At 44.9% G+C, this 18,365-nt stretch overlaps 1 protein-coding gene across 1 annotated transcript in view; it reads left to right on the top strand.

Annotated features, from left to right (window-relative positions):
* VWA3B (von Willebrand factor A domain containing 3B) overlaps positions 1–18,365 on the top strand; it is a 215,020-nt gene that overhangs the window by 29,241 nt on the left and 167,414 nt on the right. Inside the window, exons 5-6 of the mRNA XM_082427390.1 lie at positions 613–772; positions 8,215–8,384. Coding sequence (XP_082283516.1) covers positions 613–772; positions 8,215–8,384 — 330 coding nt within the window. The remainder of the gene's footprint in view (positions 1–612; positions 773–8,214; positions 8,385–18,365) is intronic.

Here is an 18,365-nt window from a genome sequence, read left to right as displayed (position 1 = left end):
AATGTAATAAAAGAATTAGAAATAAAATTGTGGAGTAACAAAATTGTTGCTGATTTGCAAATCTTAATGCTGTGAATCCTTATAAACTTACTATTCACAGAAGACTGTTGCATCTAAACCTTCCTATTTATGAAAATAACTTTCCTCAATAATATTGACATTAAAAATTTTTTATTGAAATATAGTTGATTTACAATGTGATGTTAGTTTCAGGTATACAGCAAAGTGATTCAGTTTTATATATGTGTATATATATATTCCTTTTTAGATTCTTTTCCATTATAGGTTATTACAAGATACTGAGTGTAGTTCCCTGTGCACGTTCCTCAGTAATTTTAATGCAATTGTTAATGTTCGAATTTTTGAGATTTTTAAATTATCCTGTAAACGTTGTTTTTCCCAGTCAGTACAGCTTATGGAAGGTCATAGTGCTTTGGAAACCTGCCTTAAACAGCTCGCCTGTTTTCTCGGTAACTTTGAGAGGGCTGGGAGCTGTGTTTTCTTTCTCTCAGCTCTGGTGACATTGGGTGTCTTGCTGCTCGTAGCTGTGAGACTGAGGGCTGACAGCTACATTGACCACTGCCAGTGACAGCCCCATGCGGTCCCTTTCAGGGTTTCTCAAGAGCCTGTGAAATGGCAGGAAGGTGCTGTTCCTGTGACGGCACAATCCATAGCCGCTGCCATCAGCTGGGTTGAGAAATCGCCTTTTGAGCTGGCTCTGAGCCAGACTAGCCACTTAGACGCTCTGCTGGAGGCGGGGAAAGACGAATCGGTAAGTGTGTGTCCGTGTCTGCTCCCACGTCACGAAGGTGGCTTCACGCTTATTCCTTCACACTCAGTATCCGCATACTGCCTTCCAGCTGAGCTTGGGCCCTTCCAGCTGCATCCCACAGAGACTGCATCCTTGGCATTCAAGAGCCCCAGCAGTCTTAATCCTGTTCACCTCTGAATTTGGAACCAATTGATAAATAGGTGACAGGCCCCAGATAGGGATCAAAAGAGCATCTCTGGTGATGGCAGAGCTGGACCAACCAAAATGAGACTCTAACACCTGAGCCTGGCTGGGCTTCCCCTGGGGGGCGTCACTGGGGCCGCAGGGCAGACCCTCATTTAGCCGCTGCCAGGAGAGCCACGTGCTGCTCCCAGCCCCCAAGCATCGAGAAAGGAAGGGAATGAGGCCGTCAGTGTGCATCTCTAATGCTTCAGTTCCACTCTTGCTCTCCTGACAATTAGATAAACCCATCTCTTATGGGAGGAGAGGTTGGAAGACTCCTCACTGAACCTTGAGGATGAGGAAATAGGGTTTCCCCAGCATCCATGCTCTGAATCTTTCCCAGTTCCTCTTCTTCACAGATGGGTCCATCATGTGCTTTCCAAGGTGAAGTGTATCCCAGCCAGTGTGTCATCCGTTCTTGAATGCTGATGCATTCACATAAGCTTTTTGATAGGGACCTTTAGGATATAAAGCTTTACCTGGAAGAAGTGATTAACTGGTGGTGTTTTATATCTCTTTTAGCCACAAGAGTGTGTGTGTGTTTTTTTAAACATCTTTATTGGAGTATAATTGCTTTACAATGGTGTGTTAGTTTCTGCTTTATAACAAAGTGAGTCAGTTTTACATATACATATGTTCCCATATCTCTTCCCTCTTGCATCTCCCTCCCTCCCACCCTCCCTATCCCACCCCTCTAGGTGGTCACAAAGCACTGAGCTGATCTCCATGTGCTATGCGGCTGCTTCCCACTAGCTATCTGTTTTACATTTGGTAGTGTATATATGTCCATGCCACTCTCTCACCCTGTCAGATCTCACCCCTCCCCCTCCCCCATCCTCAAGTCCATTCTCTAGTAGGTCTGTGTCTTAATTCCTGTCTTGCCACTAGGTTCTTCATGACCTTTTTTTTTTTTTTCCTTAGATTCCATATATATGTGTTAGCATACTGTATTTGTTTTTCTCTTTCTGACTTACTTCACTCTGTATGACAGACTCTAACTCCATCCAATGGAGGTATTTGTAGTGAGGTGGATGGAGTTAGAGTCTGTCATAAAGAGTGTGTGTTTTTGTGAGCAGCTCTAATGGTGGGACTGTTAAGGGTAGTGACAGGCTAGAGAGGAAGTACTCTGGTCACATGAGGTCCTTAGGCCAGCCTTACTCCCCAGGTAGGGATAGGTCTGCTTTCTTTTGGGATACAGATGCTTAACTAATCCTTACTAATTGATTAATATTAATTAATACTTACTTGCTTCTTCCACTCTGGAATCCCAGGGATTCTGCAGTTTTCAGGCTTTACTCTGCTGCATTAAGAAGTCCTTTCTTGGGCAAGGTGGCCATGTGCTGGCACCTTGAAAGGAGAGCTCCAAGTGGTCACCAAACCGTGTTTATTGATACTGAGGGTGATGGTTTGAAATTGGAAACATACTGTTTATCCTCAGAAAGCCAGAGGAACAAATGTTTCCCATTAAAGAAGAACGAAATGCAAGCTATTTTGTTCTTTGGCCTTTTAAGTTTGTTTTAACATCTGTAAAATTTCAAATGTCTGGACACCTTAATAAGCATTCAAGAAATGGAATATTTCACAGGCTCTTGGGTGTGTGTGTGTGTGTGTGTGTGTGTGTGCGCGCACGTACGTGGGTGTTCTCCTTCTTTGTCTGTTCACCTGGCTCCCTGGTCATAGGTGGCTCTGGCAACCTGACCTGACTGCAAGATTTCCTGGTGACCTTGACTTTCTATTTTACTTCCCTCTGGTTTGTATGTCTCCCTTCTCTGGGGGGTTTTCCCCTAGCCCAGGAAATGTGTAACAATTTAGTGAGTTCCAGGGAAGTTCTGTAGAAGAGGAATAACCAAGAAGGTAGCGTCCAGGCACTGGTCATCAAATGCCATGCGAAAACTTTTGAGAAGAGACCACGGGGTATGAAAGATGCTAAACATATTCAGACCATGGTATTCTCCACCCAGAGCTTATATCTGGCTGTGGTCCTGAGGAAAAGTTTAGTAAATGCAACTGCCTCACATATAAAAATGCTATGCTCTATGTCTTATGAGGAGTAAAGAAAAGCATGCATGGGGACTTCCCTGGCTGTCCAGTAATTAAGACTCCACACTTCCACTGCAGGAGGCACGGGTTCGATCCCTGACTGGGGAAGATCCCACATGCTGTGCGGTGTGGCCAAAAAAAAAAAAAAAACATAAATAAGATGAGACTTTAAAAACAAAAACAAAACTATTAAAAACTAGAACTTCCCTGGCAGTCCAGTGGTTAAGACTCCGCGCTTCCGCTGCAGGGGGCATGGGTCTGATCCTTGGTTGGGGAACTAAGATCCAGCATATCTTGCAGAGCGGCCAAAAACAACACCGGAAACGCATGCATGTGTTAGGGGTGGGGAGAGAAATGGTTCCCATAAAGACCTGCTGCTCTGCCCTGAGCCCCTCATGTCCACCCCAGTGAGTTTCCAGTTGATCCATGTGGCTGCAGTTTGCTATGAACAGAAAGGATTTAAGGCTTAAGAAATGTTTTGAACAGTAAATCTAAAACCCCAGTCTTTTCCTGCTCATGATAACCTGCTTTGAGTTTTCATCTCCCTCCGTGAGTGGATCCTGAGAGGAACCAAGAAAGTGGGTATTGTCTTGTGTTCAAAGATTAACAGGGAAGTTGGGGTTTTGTACCCGTTCCACGTGAAGAGGGAGGGCTGACTGTTGTGCTTGGTTACGATGGAGGAGAATGCCCAGAGGCCACTGGCCTCCAGGACTGGTCTTTGTAACCATGGGCGGGCCAGGAAGGTTTACCAGAGACAGATGACAGAGCGTGAGCCTTCGGGTCCAGGAAGAGCCCGGGCAGAGTGTGGGGTCTGTTTAAGTCGTGTATCTCATAGCGGCACATGAGGAGCACCATTGATGGATGAATTACTGGTGTACCCTGTAAAACAGAACCTGGTTCATGGGAAGGGCAGCCCGTGGAGTACTGAGGAGATGTTTAGAGGGGCTGGTGTTGCCTTCAGAGCCCAGGCATGTGTCTGGCACAGGGTTTCTACTCTGCAGCGTCCTCTGGTCTCTGGATGCGTCTTTTGGAAGTTGGTAGCTTCCCTGGCCTTTTTGAGGAGGGGTGCTGTGTCAGGAGGCCCTGGATGGCCTGCTGACCCAGGACGAGAAGGGTCCTTAGGAAAGAGATGGCTGTTTATCCAAAGCCCCAATTCCCAGCTACCTAAGGGAGGGACCTGCCTTCTGCTTTCAAAGCCACCTGTATTTCTCTTTGTGTTCTCTCATCCTCTCTTCCATCTACCTGATAGGCACAAATTTGTTCACTTTAAAAAAAAAAAATCATATTGACTGAGAGACTAAGTGGGTGAATTAGAGGCAGACCCACATGATTCCATAAGGACCCTTCACCACTGGGCAGTGAGAAGGACTGGCCGCGTCAGTCATGACCCTGGCATTTCATTTTCTTCCTTGCTGCGGCTCAGACAGGCATCACATCTTTTCATCTTTGCCTTAGCATTGCCTAGCAATGGCAGTGCCTAGCATGGGCTCGATAAATGTTTGTTGAACAGTGAAGGAATAGAAAGGAAATAATGTCGATATTCTTGAGATTTGGGGTTAGAGGTGGGTCCAAGAGATTCCCATCCCCAAGCTATGGTACAGATTTGAGTTTTTTTGAATTGAAGGGAGGTGGCCTGCATGGGACCAGGTGGGTGAATTTGCTGAGCCTTGTATGCCTGTGATGGGGATGTTGGGTTGGAATAGGGGTCCTGAAGCCCAGGAGGCCGGAACGTTGGTGGTGGTCAACGGCGTTAGGAGGAATCTGAGAAGGGAGCTGGGTCAATAGCAAGGGGCAGTCACCACCTTGCGGGGGGTGGGGGCGGTCAGAAAATCCAAATGGGCTGAACCAGGGAGGGCGGCCACAGGCACAGGGAAGATCTGGAAGTTAGATCCAAGCTCTGGAGTTGGTCAACACTGTTGTTATGGTCAAAGTTATATGAAGGATAAGACAGAACTTTCTGGACCTCTCACTGCTGTTCTGGTTGACTTTCATTTTTGTTTCCTTGCAAAGCGGGAATTTTTACACCCAGAGGCCTTGGGAGCTTCTGACAGGCTGGAGCAGACGGCGGGCAGAGTGGAAGCAGCTGCTCCCAGTTTGGTTCTTCTTTTCCCCAAAACCCATGGCTGGGAAGATGGCAAGGCCTCCTTGGTCAGGTGGATTGCAGGTTACCTTGGGAAGCTGCAGAACATGTGGCCCAACAGAATAAGACATTTCAAGTGAAAACATAAAGGCTTCAACCTATTTTACGTAGTATAAAGTGGCAAGGGTTTTTGAGTCATGGTTAAATAGCTACATGGAACCCAAATATTTTCTATGTCTGGTGTTATCAAATTCGGTACAAATCAGCATTTAAGGCGATGCTGGTCAGTGAAGAAGCTGCTCCAGGTCCCCTTGCCCTCAAGGAGCACAGAGGTACTGGTTAAGGAGTGAGGATTCCCATGAGGGTAATTCCCTTGAGCCAGACAACCTCCTGGACCCAACTTTTGGTCAGTGGTAGTGAGATTGGGGGTAGGAGCCTTGGATGGTGTGGGGACCAAGGAGATGAAAACAGCGCCCACCCCTGGCCACCTTCTTGTCGCATGATCTCGCCTCTCCAGTTCTGGGATTCACCATCATCTCTAACACGCGAGGACCAGTCTTGCCGTGATGAGCTGACAGAGTGCAGTGGCTGAAAAAAGCAAGGACAGAAGTTCCTGAGGTCAGGCAGGCTGGGTTCACTGGCTGCTCACCCGGGTCAAATAACCTGTCCAGGCCTCAGTTTCTTCATCTGTAAACTGGGCATGATAACAGGAATTCAAATTTATGTTAGCTTATCATCCCCAATAGCAGGTGACCTCAAAGCCATTTCACTTTCAAAGGCATTTTGCCAAATTTGGGGGGATAGTAGTAGGTAGCACATTTATCGTCCTCTCTTTTTCTAAATGTCATTATGCGAGCAGAAAGGAGAGGCAGAAAGGCAGTGTGCAGATGGTGGTGAGGTAGCTGGTCTCTGCGAAAGCATATCCCTGGAAATCTGAAGCACGGATAACTGAGAGTTGACCGAAAACACAGGCAACTAAGAAGCTGAGTAAGGACCTTAGTGAATAGTAAATAATCCCATAGCCTTAATTAATGAAGGAAAGGAAATCCTGACTCACTGCTGGCTATAGCAATTTCTAGTTTGCTGAAGTCTCGAGGGAAAAAACATCTCTGCGTGAGGATTTCAGGCTCTTGGGTTATTGCCAGAGCAAAGAAGCTGTGTTTACACAGCATGCGGTGGAGACAGAGGGAGTCAGAAGCTGCCGACAGACCAGCCAGAGTTGTTTGTCCTCACTCACTTCCCTGTTGATGTACCAAACCCTAGAATATGCTCCCTGGGTCTGTTCCCCTGTCTTGAGCCATGTGTGTTCTTAGACCCTCTGAGAGGATGAAGCTGTCCTCATGCTAAACTTGGGCACCAACACAGCTGGAAAACTAGTAACTGCAGCTCAGTGGAGCCTATTCAAGACGTCTTACAGAAGGTAATGTCTAACACCGGGAAGAGAGCAACATAGAATGCATTTTCTGGAAGAACAGTATTAGTTGTATAATCAGGAATCTGGAGAACACTTTCTTCCTCCTGTTAGTGTTTTTTCTGCTTCTCAGGTGACTGACTGGGAGAAATGTACAACCTTCCTCAGTCTTTACCTCCCATGAGGTACTTCTGAAAATCAGGGACTTTGTGATAAAGGGCCTGAGAGAGAGAGTCATGGGGGCAGGAAGACTCTTTGTGCCCAGCCTGGGGAGGAATGTTGCTGAAGTAGGCTGGGCTCAGCTCCCACCCCGGCTGTCTCCTAACTCCCAGCCTGCCCCCTGCTGCCACAGACCGGGTGTCCTAAGCAGCTGGGAGCTGACCCTCAGCCCACCTCTCTCTGGGCCAGGTAGCTTTAAGTCACAGCTTTGAAGTCGAGGTGAGGTAATTGACTGTTTATCTTCAGCTAACTGGGGATGTGTGATTAGAAGCTCATGAATCCTAAAGGGCTGGTGACATCTGTTTATCCCTTAAAACACAATACAGAGACTCCCCTGGTGGTCCAGTGGCTAAGACTCCCCTCTCCCAATGCAGGGGCCCACGTTTGATCCCTGGTCAGGGAACTAGATCCCACATGCATGCTGCAACTAACAGTTTGCATGCCACATCTAAGAGCCAGCACAGCCAAATATATAAATATTTTAAAAAACACAATATATTTGCTGGGGGTTTCTGCCCCAGTTATCTGTGGAGACAATCACTTAGGGTGCTTTTAGGGGCAGGTTTAGATGATACGTGTTCCTGGCTTTACCTGTGGTTTTACTTTCTGTGATTTATATACATACGTAAGTGTACGCCATCTTGTTTAAGCTCAGTCATGAAGTCAACTGCATAATCTCCCTTTTCACAAGTGAAGAAACTGAACCTAAACCACTTGCCCGAGGTATAGAACTCCTCAGTGGCAGGGGAGACCCTTAGAGCAGTGTGGTTAAGGGTGGGGCCCAGTGGATGGCATCGACATCTTTAAATTAAGTAGGGACCACTTTGGCATCGTCTCCTACCTGGGTGAGGTATGCATCTCCCAGGTTCCTGGTTTAAAGCTGGTGTGTGTGTGTGTGTGTGTGTGTGTGTGTGTGTGTGTGTGTGTGTGTGTTTCCTGACTCCTGGCCTGGTGTGGGTCCTGACTGGCCATGTGAAGTCAGGACAGCCTCACCTCCCCAGGTGAGTGTGTGTCCCGGAGGTGAGACCAGCTGGGAATATGCCCTCCTTCCCACACGCGGCCTCAGACTGAGGATGCCTGAGCCGGCACTGCAGAATTCTGGCACCGCCATAGGGAATTGCTAATAAGCTTCCTGCCCCCAGTGGCCGGCCGACACTTCCTTCATTCATGGACTTGAGAATAGCCGCTCCTGACCTGCATAATTTATTCGTGGGCTCAGAGGAAGCTCTTCTCCAAATCCACCAACCATATCCTTCCCATGCGAAGCCTGACACTTCTTAGCACCGGGCCTTGAATATCTTACTGACTTTGGCCCCAGCACATCGTCATGAAACATTGAGCAGTGCTGCTCTTCTTTCTGCCCACTTATTTTTTTAAAGAGGCAGGTTTATAGAGAGTATATTGCCGATGAGTCTGGTTCACGGCGAGGGTGCGTCAGGGAAATAAACTGTTGGTGTCACTGTTCTGCAGGTTGAATCCATTTATTACTTTGTGGTGGGGGATGTTCCAGAGGAATCCAAGGAGCTTCTCCTTCAGAGGGCTTTGGAGATCCCATATCCTGTCTGCACAGTGTCCTTCAATGCCAGACGAGAGGGCACGACAGCTTTCTTAAAGGATCTGAGTGCCAAGACCCGAAGCAGGTAGGCAGAAAAAGTGCTCTGGGAAGACCGCGAGCGAGCTGCGTGCTTGCACGTAGTCGACAGTGGGTCTTGATTCCTAGCGGTCTTCCTGACCAGTCGGTTGCTGTGTTCTCCTCTTTCCAGTAGTCTTTAGTCTCCATTCACCTTTGCTCCTCTACCTGGCATTAATCCTGCCTTTTTTTCTGATGCTTTGACATTTTGGGGTCTTGCTGACCCTGGACAGACCGTGCCTCCCAGGTTAGCTGATTCCTAAAGACAGTAAAAGACTCACCTGGGACGGAATGCACCTTTTATGTGCAAACTAACCAATCCAGCCCACACTCTCAATCCAGGCTCTCATACCCTAAGCACTGTCCCCTGCCCCAGTCACCCGAGGGCCATGTACCAGACAGCTCAGGACAGCCCCTACACTCCAGCACCCGCTGAAATCATTCAAACTAGCCAATCCTAAGCCTGCTTACTCTGCCTCACCCATTTCTTTCTGCAGAATCCACAAGAAGGACTTGCCCATGTTTTCCCCTTGTTCTCTCTGCTTCCTGACCAAACCTGGGGCTTCTCTGTGTGACCCTGTGTGGTGTGGCATGCCCCCATCTCTTTGGAAAAATATTAGTCAGTTCTGGCTGCCACAATAAAACACCACAGACTGGGTGGCTTAAATGACATATTTATTTCTCACAGTTCTGAAGGCTGGGAAGTCCAAGATCAAGGTGCTAGCAGATTCTGTTTCTGGTGAGAACTCTCTTTCTCTCTTGTAGGCAGCTGCCCTCTTGCTGTGTCCTTCCATCCTTCCATGGAGGACAGAGAGAGACAGAGAGACAGAGACAGAGAGAGAGAGAGGGAGACACAGACAGAGACAGAGAGAGAGGGCATGTAAACTCTTTGGTGTCTCTTCTTAAAAGGATACCAATCCTATTGGATCAGGGCCCCACCCTTATGACCTCATTTAACCTTAATTACCTTCTTATAAGTCTTATCTCCAAATACAATCCCATTGCAGATTAAGGCTTCAACACAGATATTTGGGGAGGTGACGGGTGGAGGCACAATTCAGTCCATAGCAGAAACTGTGAGTGGCAAACGATCTTTTCTTTTTTTTAACATGTTTATTGGAGTATAATTGCTTTACAATGGTGTGTTAGTTTCTGCTTTATAACAAAGTGAATCAGCTATACATATACATATATCCCCGTATATCCTTCCTCTTGCGTCTCCCTCCCATCCTCCCTATCCCACCCCTCTAGGTGGGCACAAAGCACCGAGCTGACCTCCCACAGCTCCCAGTGGGCTGCTTCCCACTAGCTATCTGTTTTACATTTGGTAGTAATAAGTCCATGCCACTCTCTCACTTCATCCCAGCTTACCCTTCCCCCTCCCCATATCCTCAAGTCCATTCTCTACTTCTGCATCTTTATTCCTGTCCTGACCCTAGGTTCTTAAGAACCATTTTTTTTTTTAGATTCCATATATATGTGTCAGCATATGGTTTTTGTTTTCCTCTTTCTGACTTACTTCACTCTGTATGACAAACTCTAGGTCCATCCACCTCACCACAAATAACTCAATTTCATTTCTTTTTTATGGCTGAGTAATATTCCATTGTATATATGTACCACACCTCTTTATCCATTCATCTGTTGATGGACACATAGGTTGCTTCCATGTCCTGGCTATTGTAAATAGAGCTGCAGTGAACATTGTGGTACATGACTCTTTTTGAATTATGGTTTTCTCAGGGTATATGCCCAGTAGTAGGATTGCTGGGTCGTATGGTAGTTCTATTTTTAGTTTCTTAAGGCACCTGCATACTGTTCTCCATAGTGGCTGTATCAATTTACATTCCCACCAACAGTGCAAGAGGGTTCCCTTTTCTCCACACCCTCTCCAGCATTTATTGTTTGTAGATTTTTTGATGATGGCCATTCTGACCAATGTGAGATGATACCTCATTGTAGTTTTGATTTGCATTTCTCTAATGATTACTGATGTCGAGCATTGTTTCATGTGTTTGTTGGTGATCTGTATATCTTGTTTGGAGGAATGTCTATTTAGGTCTTCTGCCCATTTTCGGATTGGGTTGTTTGTTTTTTTGATATTCAGTTGCATGAGCTGCTTGTAAATTTTGGAGGTTAATCCTTTGTCAGTTGCTTCATTTGCAAATATTTTCTCCCATTCTGAGGGTTGTCTTTTGGTCTTGTTTAAGGTTTCCTTTGCTGTGCAAAAGCTTTTAAGCTTCATTAGGTCCCATTTGTTTATTTTTGTTTTTATTTCCATTTCTCTAGGAGGTGGGTCAAAAAGGATCTTGCTGTGATTTATGTCCTAGAGTGTTCTGCCTAGGTTTTCCTCTAAGAGTTTGATAGTGTCTGGCCTTACATTTAGGTCTTTAATCCATTTGGAGTTTATTTTTGTGTATGGTGTTAGGGAGTGTTCTGATTTCATTCTTTTACATGTAGCTGTCCAGTTTTCCCAGCATCACTTATTGAAGAGGCTGTCTTTTCTCCATTGTATAGTCTTGCCTCCTTTATCAAAAATAAGGTGACCATAGGTGCGTGGGTTTATCTCTGGGCTTTCTATCCTGTTCCATTGATCTATATTTCTGTTTTTGTGCCAGTACCATACTGTCTTGAATACTGTAGCTTTGTAGTATAGTCTGAAGTCAGGGAGCCTGATTCCTCCAGCTCCATTTTTCTTTCTCAAGATTGCTTTGGTATTCGGGGTCTTTTGTGTTTCCATACAAATTGTGAAATTTTTTGTTCTAGTTCTGTGAAAAATGCCATTGGTAGTTTGATAGGGATTGCGTTGAATCTGTAGATTGCTTTGGGTAGTGTAGTCATTTTCACAATGTTGATTCTTCCAATCCAGGAACATGGTATATCTCTCCATCTCTTTGTATCATCTTTGATTTCTTTCATCAGTGTCTTATGGTTTTCTGCATACAGGTCTTTTGTCTCCTTAGGTAGGTTTATTCCTAGGTATCTTATTCTTTTTGTTGCCATGGTAAATGGGAGTGTTTCCTTCATTTCTGTTTCAGATTTTTCATCATTAGTGTATAGGAATGCCAGAGATTTCTGTACATTAATTTTGTATCCTGCTACTTTACCAAACTCGTTAATTAGCTCTAGTAATTTTCTGATAGCATCTTTAGGATTCTCTATGTATAGTATCATGTCATCTGCAAACAGTGACAGCTTTACTTCTTCTTTCCCGATTTGGATTCCTTTTATTTCTTTTTCTTCTCTGACTGCTGTGGCTATAACTTCCAACACTGTGTTGAATAATAGTGGTGAGAATGGGCAACCTTGTCTTGTTCCTGATCTTAGTGGAAATGGTTTCAGTTTTTCACCATGAGAAGGATATTGGCTGTGGGTTTGTCATATATGGCCTTTATTATGTTGAGGTAAGTTCCCTCTAACCCTACTTTCTGGAGGGTGTCTATCATAATTGGGTGTTGAATTTTGTCAAAAGCTTTTTCTGCATCTATTGAGATGATCATATGGTTTTTCTCCTTCAATTTGTTAATATGGTTTATCACATTAATTGATTTGCATATATTGAAGAATCCTTGCATTCTTGGGATAAACCCCACTTGATCATGGTGTGTGATCCTTTTAATGTGCTGTTGGATTCTGTTTGCTAGTATTTTGTTGAGGATTTTTGCACCTGTTTTCATCAGTGATACTGCCTGTGGTTTTCTTTCTGTGGGACATCTTTGTCTGGTTTTGGTATCAGGCTGATGGTGGCCTTGTAGAATGAGTTTGGGAGTGTTCCTCCCTCTGCTATGTTTTGGAAGAGCTTGAGAAGGAGAGGTGTTAGCTCTTTGCTAAATGTTTGATAGAATTCACCTGTGAAGCCATCTGGTCCTGGGTTTTTTTTTGTTGAATGATTTTTAATCATAGTCTCAATTTCAGTGCTTGTGATTGGTCTGTTTATATTTTCTATTTCTTCCTGGTTCAGACTCGGGAGGTTGTGCTTTTCTAAGAATTTGTCCATTTCTTCCAGGTTGTCCATTTTATTGGCATATAGTTGCTTGTCGTAATCTCTCATGATCCTTTGTATTTCTGCAGTGTCAGTTGTTAGTTTCCTTTTTCATTTCTAATTCTACTGATTTGTGTCTTCTTTTTTTTCTTGATGAGTCTGGCTAATGGTTTATCAATTTTGTTTATCTTCTCAAAGAACCAGCTTTTAGTTTTATTGATCTTTGCTATTGTTTCCTTCATTTCTTTTTCATTTATTTCTGCTCTGGTCTTTATGATTTCTTTCCTTCTGCTAACTTTGGGGTTTTTTTGTTCTTCTTTCTCTGGTTGCTTTAGGTGTAAGGTTAGGTTGTTTATTTGAGATGTTTCTTGTTTCTTGAGGTAGGATTGTATTGGTATAAACTTCCCTCTCAGAGCTGCTTTTGCTCCATCCCATAGGTTTTGGGTCGTCGTGTTTTCATTGTCATTTTTCTCTAGGTATTTTTTGATTTCCTCTTTGATTTCTTCAGTGATGTCTTGGTTATTAAGTAGTGTATTGTTTAGCCTCCATGTGTTTGTATTTTTTACAGATCTTTCCCTGTAATTGATATCTAGTCTCATAGCATTGTGGTCAGAAAAGATACTTGATACGATTTCAATTTTCTTAAATTTACCAAGGCTTGATTTGTGACCCAAGATATGATCTATCCTGGAGAATGTTCCATGAGCACTTGAGAAGATAGTGTATTCTGTTGTCTTTGGATGGAATGTCCTATAAAAGTCAATTAAGTCCATCATGTTTAATGTGTCATTTAAAGCTTGTGTTTCCTTATTTATTTTCATTTTGGATGATCTGTCCATTGGTGAAAGTGGGGTGTTAAAGTCCCCTACTATGATTGTGTTACTGTCGATTTCCCCTTTTATGGCTGTTAACATTTGCCTTATATATTGAGGTGCTCCTATGTTGGGTGCATAAATATTTACAATTGTTATATCTTCTTCTTGGATTGATCCCTTGATCATCATGTAGTGTCCTTCTTTGTCTCTTGTAATAGTGTTTATTTTAAAGTCTATTTTGCCTGATATGAGAATTGCTACTCGAGCTTTATTTTGATTTCCATTTGCATGGAATATCTTTTTCCATCCCCTCACTTTCAGTCTGTATGTGTCCCTAGGTCTGAATTGGGTCTCTTGTAGACAGCATATATACGGGTCTTGATTTTGTATGCATTCAGCCAGTCTGTGTGTTTTGGTTGGAGCATTTAATGCATTTACATTTAAGGTAATTATCGATATGTATGTTCTTATTACCATTTTCTTAACTGTTGTGGGTTTGTTATTGTAGGTCTTTTCCTTCTCTTGTGTTTCCTGCCTAGAGAAGTTTCTTTAGCATTTGTTGTAAAGCTGGTTTGGTGGTGCTGAATTCTTTTAGTTTTTGCTTATCTGTAAAGGTTTTAATTTCTCCATCGAATCTGAGTGAGATCCTTGCTGGGTAGAGTAATCTTGGTTGTAGGTTCTTCCCTTTCATCACTTAAAATATGTCCTGCCACTCCCTTCTGGCTTGCAGAGTTTCTGCTTAAAGATTAGCTCTTAACCTTATGGGGATTCCCTTGTATGTTATTTGCTGTTTTTCCCTTGCTGCTTTTAATTTTTTTTCTTTGTATTTAATTTTTGATAGTTTGATTAATATGTCTTGGCATGTTTCTCCTTGGATTTATCCTGTACGGGACTCTGCACTTCCTGGACTTGATTGACTATTTCCTTTCCCATATTAGCGAAGTTTTCAAGTATAATCTCTTCAAATATTTTCTCAGTCCCTTTCTTTTTCTTTTCTTCTTCTGGGACCCCTATATTTAAAATGTTGGTGTGTTTAATGTTGTCCCAGTGGTCTCTGAGACTGTCCTCAATTCTTTTCATTATTTTTCTTTATTCTGCTCTGTGGTAGTTATTTCCACTATTTTATTTTCCAGGTCACTTATCCGTTCTTCTGCCTCAGTTATTCTGATATTGATTCCTTCTAGAGAATTTTAAATTTCATTTATTGTGTTGTTCATCATTGTTTGTTAGTTCTTTCATTCTTCTAGGTCCTTGTTAAACATTTCTTCTATTTTCTCCATTCTATTTCCAAGATTTTGGATCATTTTTACTATTATTACTCTGTATTCTTTTTCAGGTAGACTTCCTGTTTCCTCTTCATTTGTTTGGTCTGGTGGGTTTTTACCTTGCTCCTTCATCTGGTGTGTGTTTCTCTGTCTTCTCATTTTACTTAACTTACTGTGTTTGGGGTCTCCTTTTCACAGGCTGCAGGTTTGTAGTTCCTGTTGTTTTGGTGTCTGCCCCCAGTGGCTAAGGTTGGTTCAGTGGGTTGTGTAGGCTTCTTGGTGGAGGGGACGAGTGCCTGTGTTCTGGTGGATGAGGCTGGATCTTGTCTTACTAGTGGGCAGGACTGCATCCAGTGGTGTGTTTTGGGGTGTCTGTGACCTTATTACAATTTTATGCAGCCTCTCTGCTAATGGATGGGGTTGTGTTCCTGTCTTGCTAGTTGTTTGGCATAGGGTGTCCAGCACTGTAGCTTGCTGGTCATTGAGTGGAGCTGGGTCTTAGCGTTGAGATGGAGATCTCTGGGAGAGCTTTTGCCATTTGATATTCCATGGAGCCGGGAGGTGTCTGGTGGACCGATGTTCTGAACTCGGCTTTCCCACCTCAGAGGCACAGGTCTGACACCTGACTGGAGCACCAAGACCCTGTCAGCCACATGGCTCAGAAGAAAAGGGAGAAAAATAGAAAGAAAGAAAGAAAAAAATAAAATAAAATAAAATTAAGTTATTAAAATAAAAAATTTAAAAAAATTATTAAAAATAAAAAAATTAAAATGTATTTTAAAAAAAGAAAGAGAGAAAGAAGAGAGCAACCAAACCAAAAAACAAATCCACCAATGATAACAAGTGCTAAAAACTATACTAAAAAAAAAAAAAGGACAGACAAAACCCTAGGACAAATCATAAAAGCAAAGCTATACAGACAAAATCACACAAGGAAGCATACACATATACACTCACAAAAAGAGAAAAAGGAAAAAAATACATACATATATATATATTTTTTTTTTTTTAAAAAAAAGGAGGAAGAGAGCAACCAAATCAATAAACAAATCTACCAGTGATAATAAACTCTAAATACTAAACTAAGATAAACATAAAACCATGAACAAATTAGATGCAGAAAGCAAACCCCAAGTCTACAGTTGCTCCCAAAGTCCACCGCCTCAATTTTGGGATGATTTGTTGTCTATTCAGGTATTCCACAGATGCTGGGTACATCAAGTTGATTGTGGAGATTTAATCTGCTGCTCCTGAGGCTTCTGGGAGAGATTTGCCTTTCTCTTCTTTCTTCGCACAGCTCCTGGGGTTCAGCTTTGGATTTGGCCCTGCCTCTGCATGTAGGTTGCCTGAGGGCATCTGTTGTTGGCTCAGACAGAACGGGGTTAAAGTAGCAGCTGATTCGGGGGCTCTGGCTCACTCAGGTGGGGGGAAGGGAGGGGTACGGTAGTTATAATTGGAATGTGGGGCAAGCCTGTGGCGGCAGCGGCCAGCGTGACGTTGCACAGCCTGAGGCGTGCCATGCGTTCTCCCGGGGAAATTGTCCCTGGATCAGGGACCCTGGCAGTGGCGGGCTGCACAGGCTCCCAGGAGGGGCGGTGTGGAGAGTGACCTGTGCTTGCACACAGGCTTCTTGGTGTCTGCAGCAGCAGCCTTAGCGTCTCATGCCCGTTTCTGGGGTCCACGCTGATAGCCGCGGCTCGCGCCCATCTCTGGAGCTCATCTAGGCGGTGCTCTGAATCCCCTCTCCTCGCGCACCCTGAAACTATGGTCTCTTGCCTCCTCGGCAGTTCCAGACCTTTTCCCGGACTCCCTCCCCGCTAGCTGTGTCGCACTAGCCCCTTCAGGCTGTGTTCACGCAGCCAACCCCAGTCCTCTCCCTGGGATCCGACCTCCAAAGCTGGAGCCTCAGCTCCCAGCCCCGCCCGCCCCGGCGGGTGAGCCGACAAGCCTCTCGGGCTGGTGAGTGCTGGCCTGTGCGGGAATCTCTCCGCTTTGCCCTCCGCACCCCTGTTGCTGCGCTCTCCTCTGTGGCTCTGAAACTTCCCCCCGCGACCCCCCGTCTCCACCAGTGAAGGGGCTTCCTAGTGTGTGGAAACTTTTCCTCCTTCACAGCTCCCTCCCACTGGTGCAGGTCCCGTCCCTATTCTTTTGTCTCTGTTTTTCCTTTTTTCTTTTGCCCTACCCAGGTACATGGGGAGTTTCTTGCCTTTTGGGAAGTCTGAGGTCTTCTGCCAGCGTTCAGTAGGTGTTCCGTAGGAGTTGTTCCACACATAGTTGTATTTCTGATGTATTTGTGGGGAGGAAGGTGATCTCCACGTCTTACTCCTCCTCCATCTTGAAGGTCTCCTTGTAAACTGTCTTTTCAATGGTAGCTGTCTCCTGATCTGTTGGGCTCACTATACCTGAATAATAATAATAATATCTACATTTCAAAACAACCCCGTCTGTGCATGTGAGAGTTTGTGTCTCTTGTAGAGAGACCAGCTACTTATGTGGTTACAAGGAGAATGACTGAGTTCTTTCCTAAGTCAATCTGTCTAAAATGGGTAAAATGCCCACTCTTGAGCATTTGTTCTCAAATTTAGGTGCTCATCATATTGGCCTGGGGAGACGTGGGCTTCACCTTGCAGGCTGATTTTGCACAATAGAGGGGACTCTGGGAATATGCAGTTAGGCTTTGACTTTGCAAAGCCTTTCACTACCTAGGAATCTCGATTAAAATGCAGATATCTTGACCACAGTCACAGAGATTCTGATTTTCAGGGTCTAGGGAGGAACAGGGATATGCATTTTTACCAGGATCCCTGGTGATTCTGAAGACCCCTGCTCTGGCTGCTCATAAAGCGCTTCGAAATCTTTTAACAGCAGGTGCTTGGCTTCAATTCTGGGCTCTTGAAACCCCCAAATACAGAAAGGGCTCACTGCCCCCACTTTTGCTAGTGGAGAGAGAAAAACCCAGCTGGCAGGGCCACCTTTCTTGCTGGTCCTCTGCTCAGCTCATGTGGAGACTCTCTGGGAAGGTGAGAGGCCAGGGAGTAATTTAACACGGGAGAAGCTGCAGTTCAGCCCCTGACTTTCAGGCCATGCTCCGTGGAGTGCGGGTTCTGCATAAGAGGATGGGGTACACCTGGGCCCTTCTGTCCCTCCTCTGGTCCCGGAAAGTGAGGCCAACCCACGACCAGCAGTGTCCCTGCCTGCTCTGCTACCTGCCAGCCCACCTCCTCCCGGGGGTCCTGGATGGTCTCAGTGCATCTTTTGCTGTTGAGCCCCAGCTGAAGAGCAGTTATTGTCAAACTGTAAAGGGCGTGTCCTGAGCATTTCAGCTTGCAGGGAGGCTGGACTCTGTGTCTGGACAGAGCCACCAGCTCTCAGGCACAGCGCTACACTCCTCAACTCTCCAAAGAGCCTGTCTTAATGGTGATATGCTTTCTGCACAAGCGAGTCTGTATTAACCAGAGGAAATGTCTGCCCTGTTCTCTTTCCTAATCTGGAGAACAGATCAGAGTAGAAAATTCTGGGCAAAGGCTTTGGCACTCAGAGTGTGAGGCCTGTCAGGACAAACCTCGATCATCCCCCCGTCTGTCCTGCAAGGAGGTCGTGGTGAGACAGGTTGGGACCTGGGCCTCTTTACTGCAGTGCCTGCAGCTGGACAAACGTCTCCTCCAGCAACAGAATACAAAGGAACTATAAGGGACTAAAAATAACTGCATGCATGGGTAGTCGGGGCAAATTATGAACAGTACAATACAAAAAGGCCAAAACCCAGCTGCCACTTCTGAGGGCCTGGGAGCAAAAGCAGGGTCCTGAGCATGATCCCTGCACACAGCACCACCAAGGGGGTGGGCAGACCACCTAAGCCCCACCCACCTCAACAAGCCCCACCCAGTGACCCGCCTCCACCCTCACTGCTTAGCAAGGGAACCTGCTAC

This window comes from Balaenoptera physalus (assembly GCF_965194825.1).
Source record: "Balaenoptera physalus genome assembly, chromosome: 15".
NCBI classification, from domain to species: domain Eukaryota; kingdom Metazoa; phylum Chordata; class Mammalia; order Artiodactyla; family Balaenopteridae; genus Balaenoptera; species Balaenoptera physalus.
The sequence above is the reverse complement of the archived record's forward strand: the minus strand, read 5'-3'. Positions and strand labels throughout refer to the sequence as shown.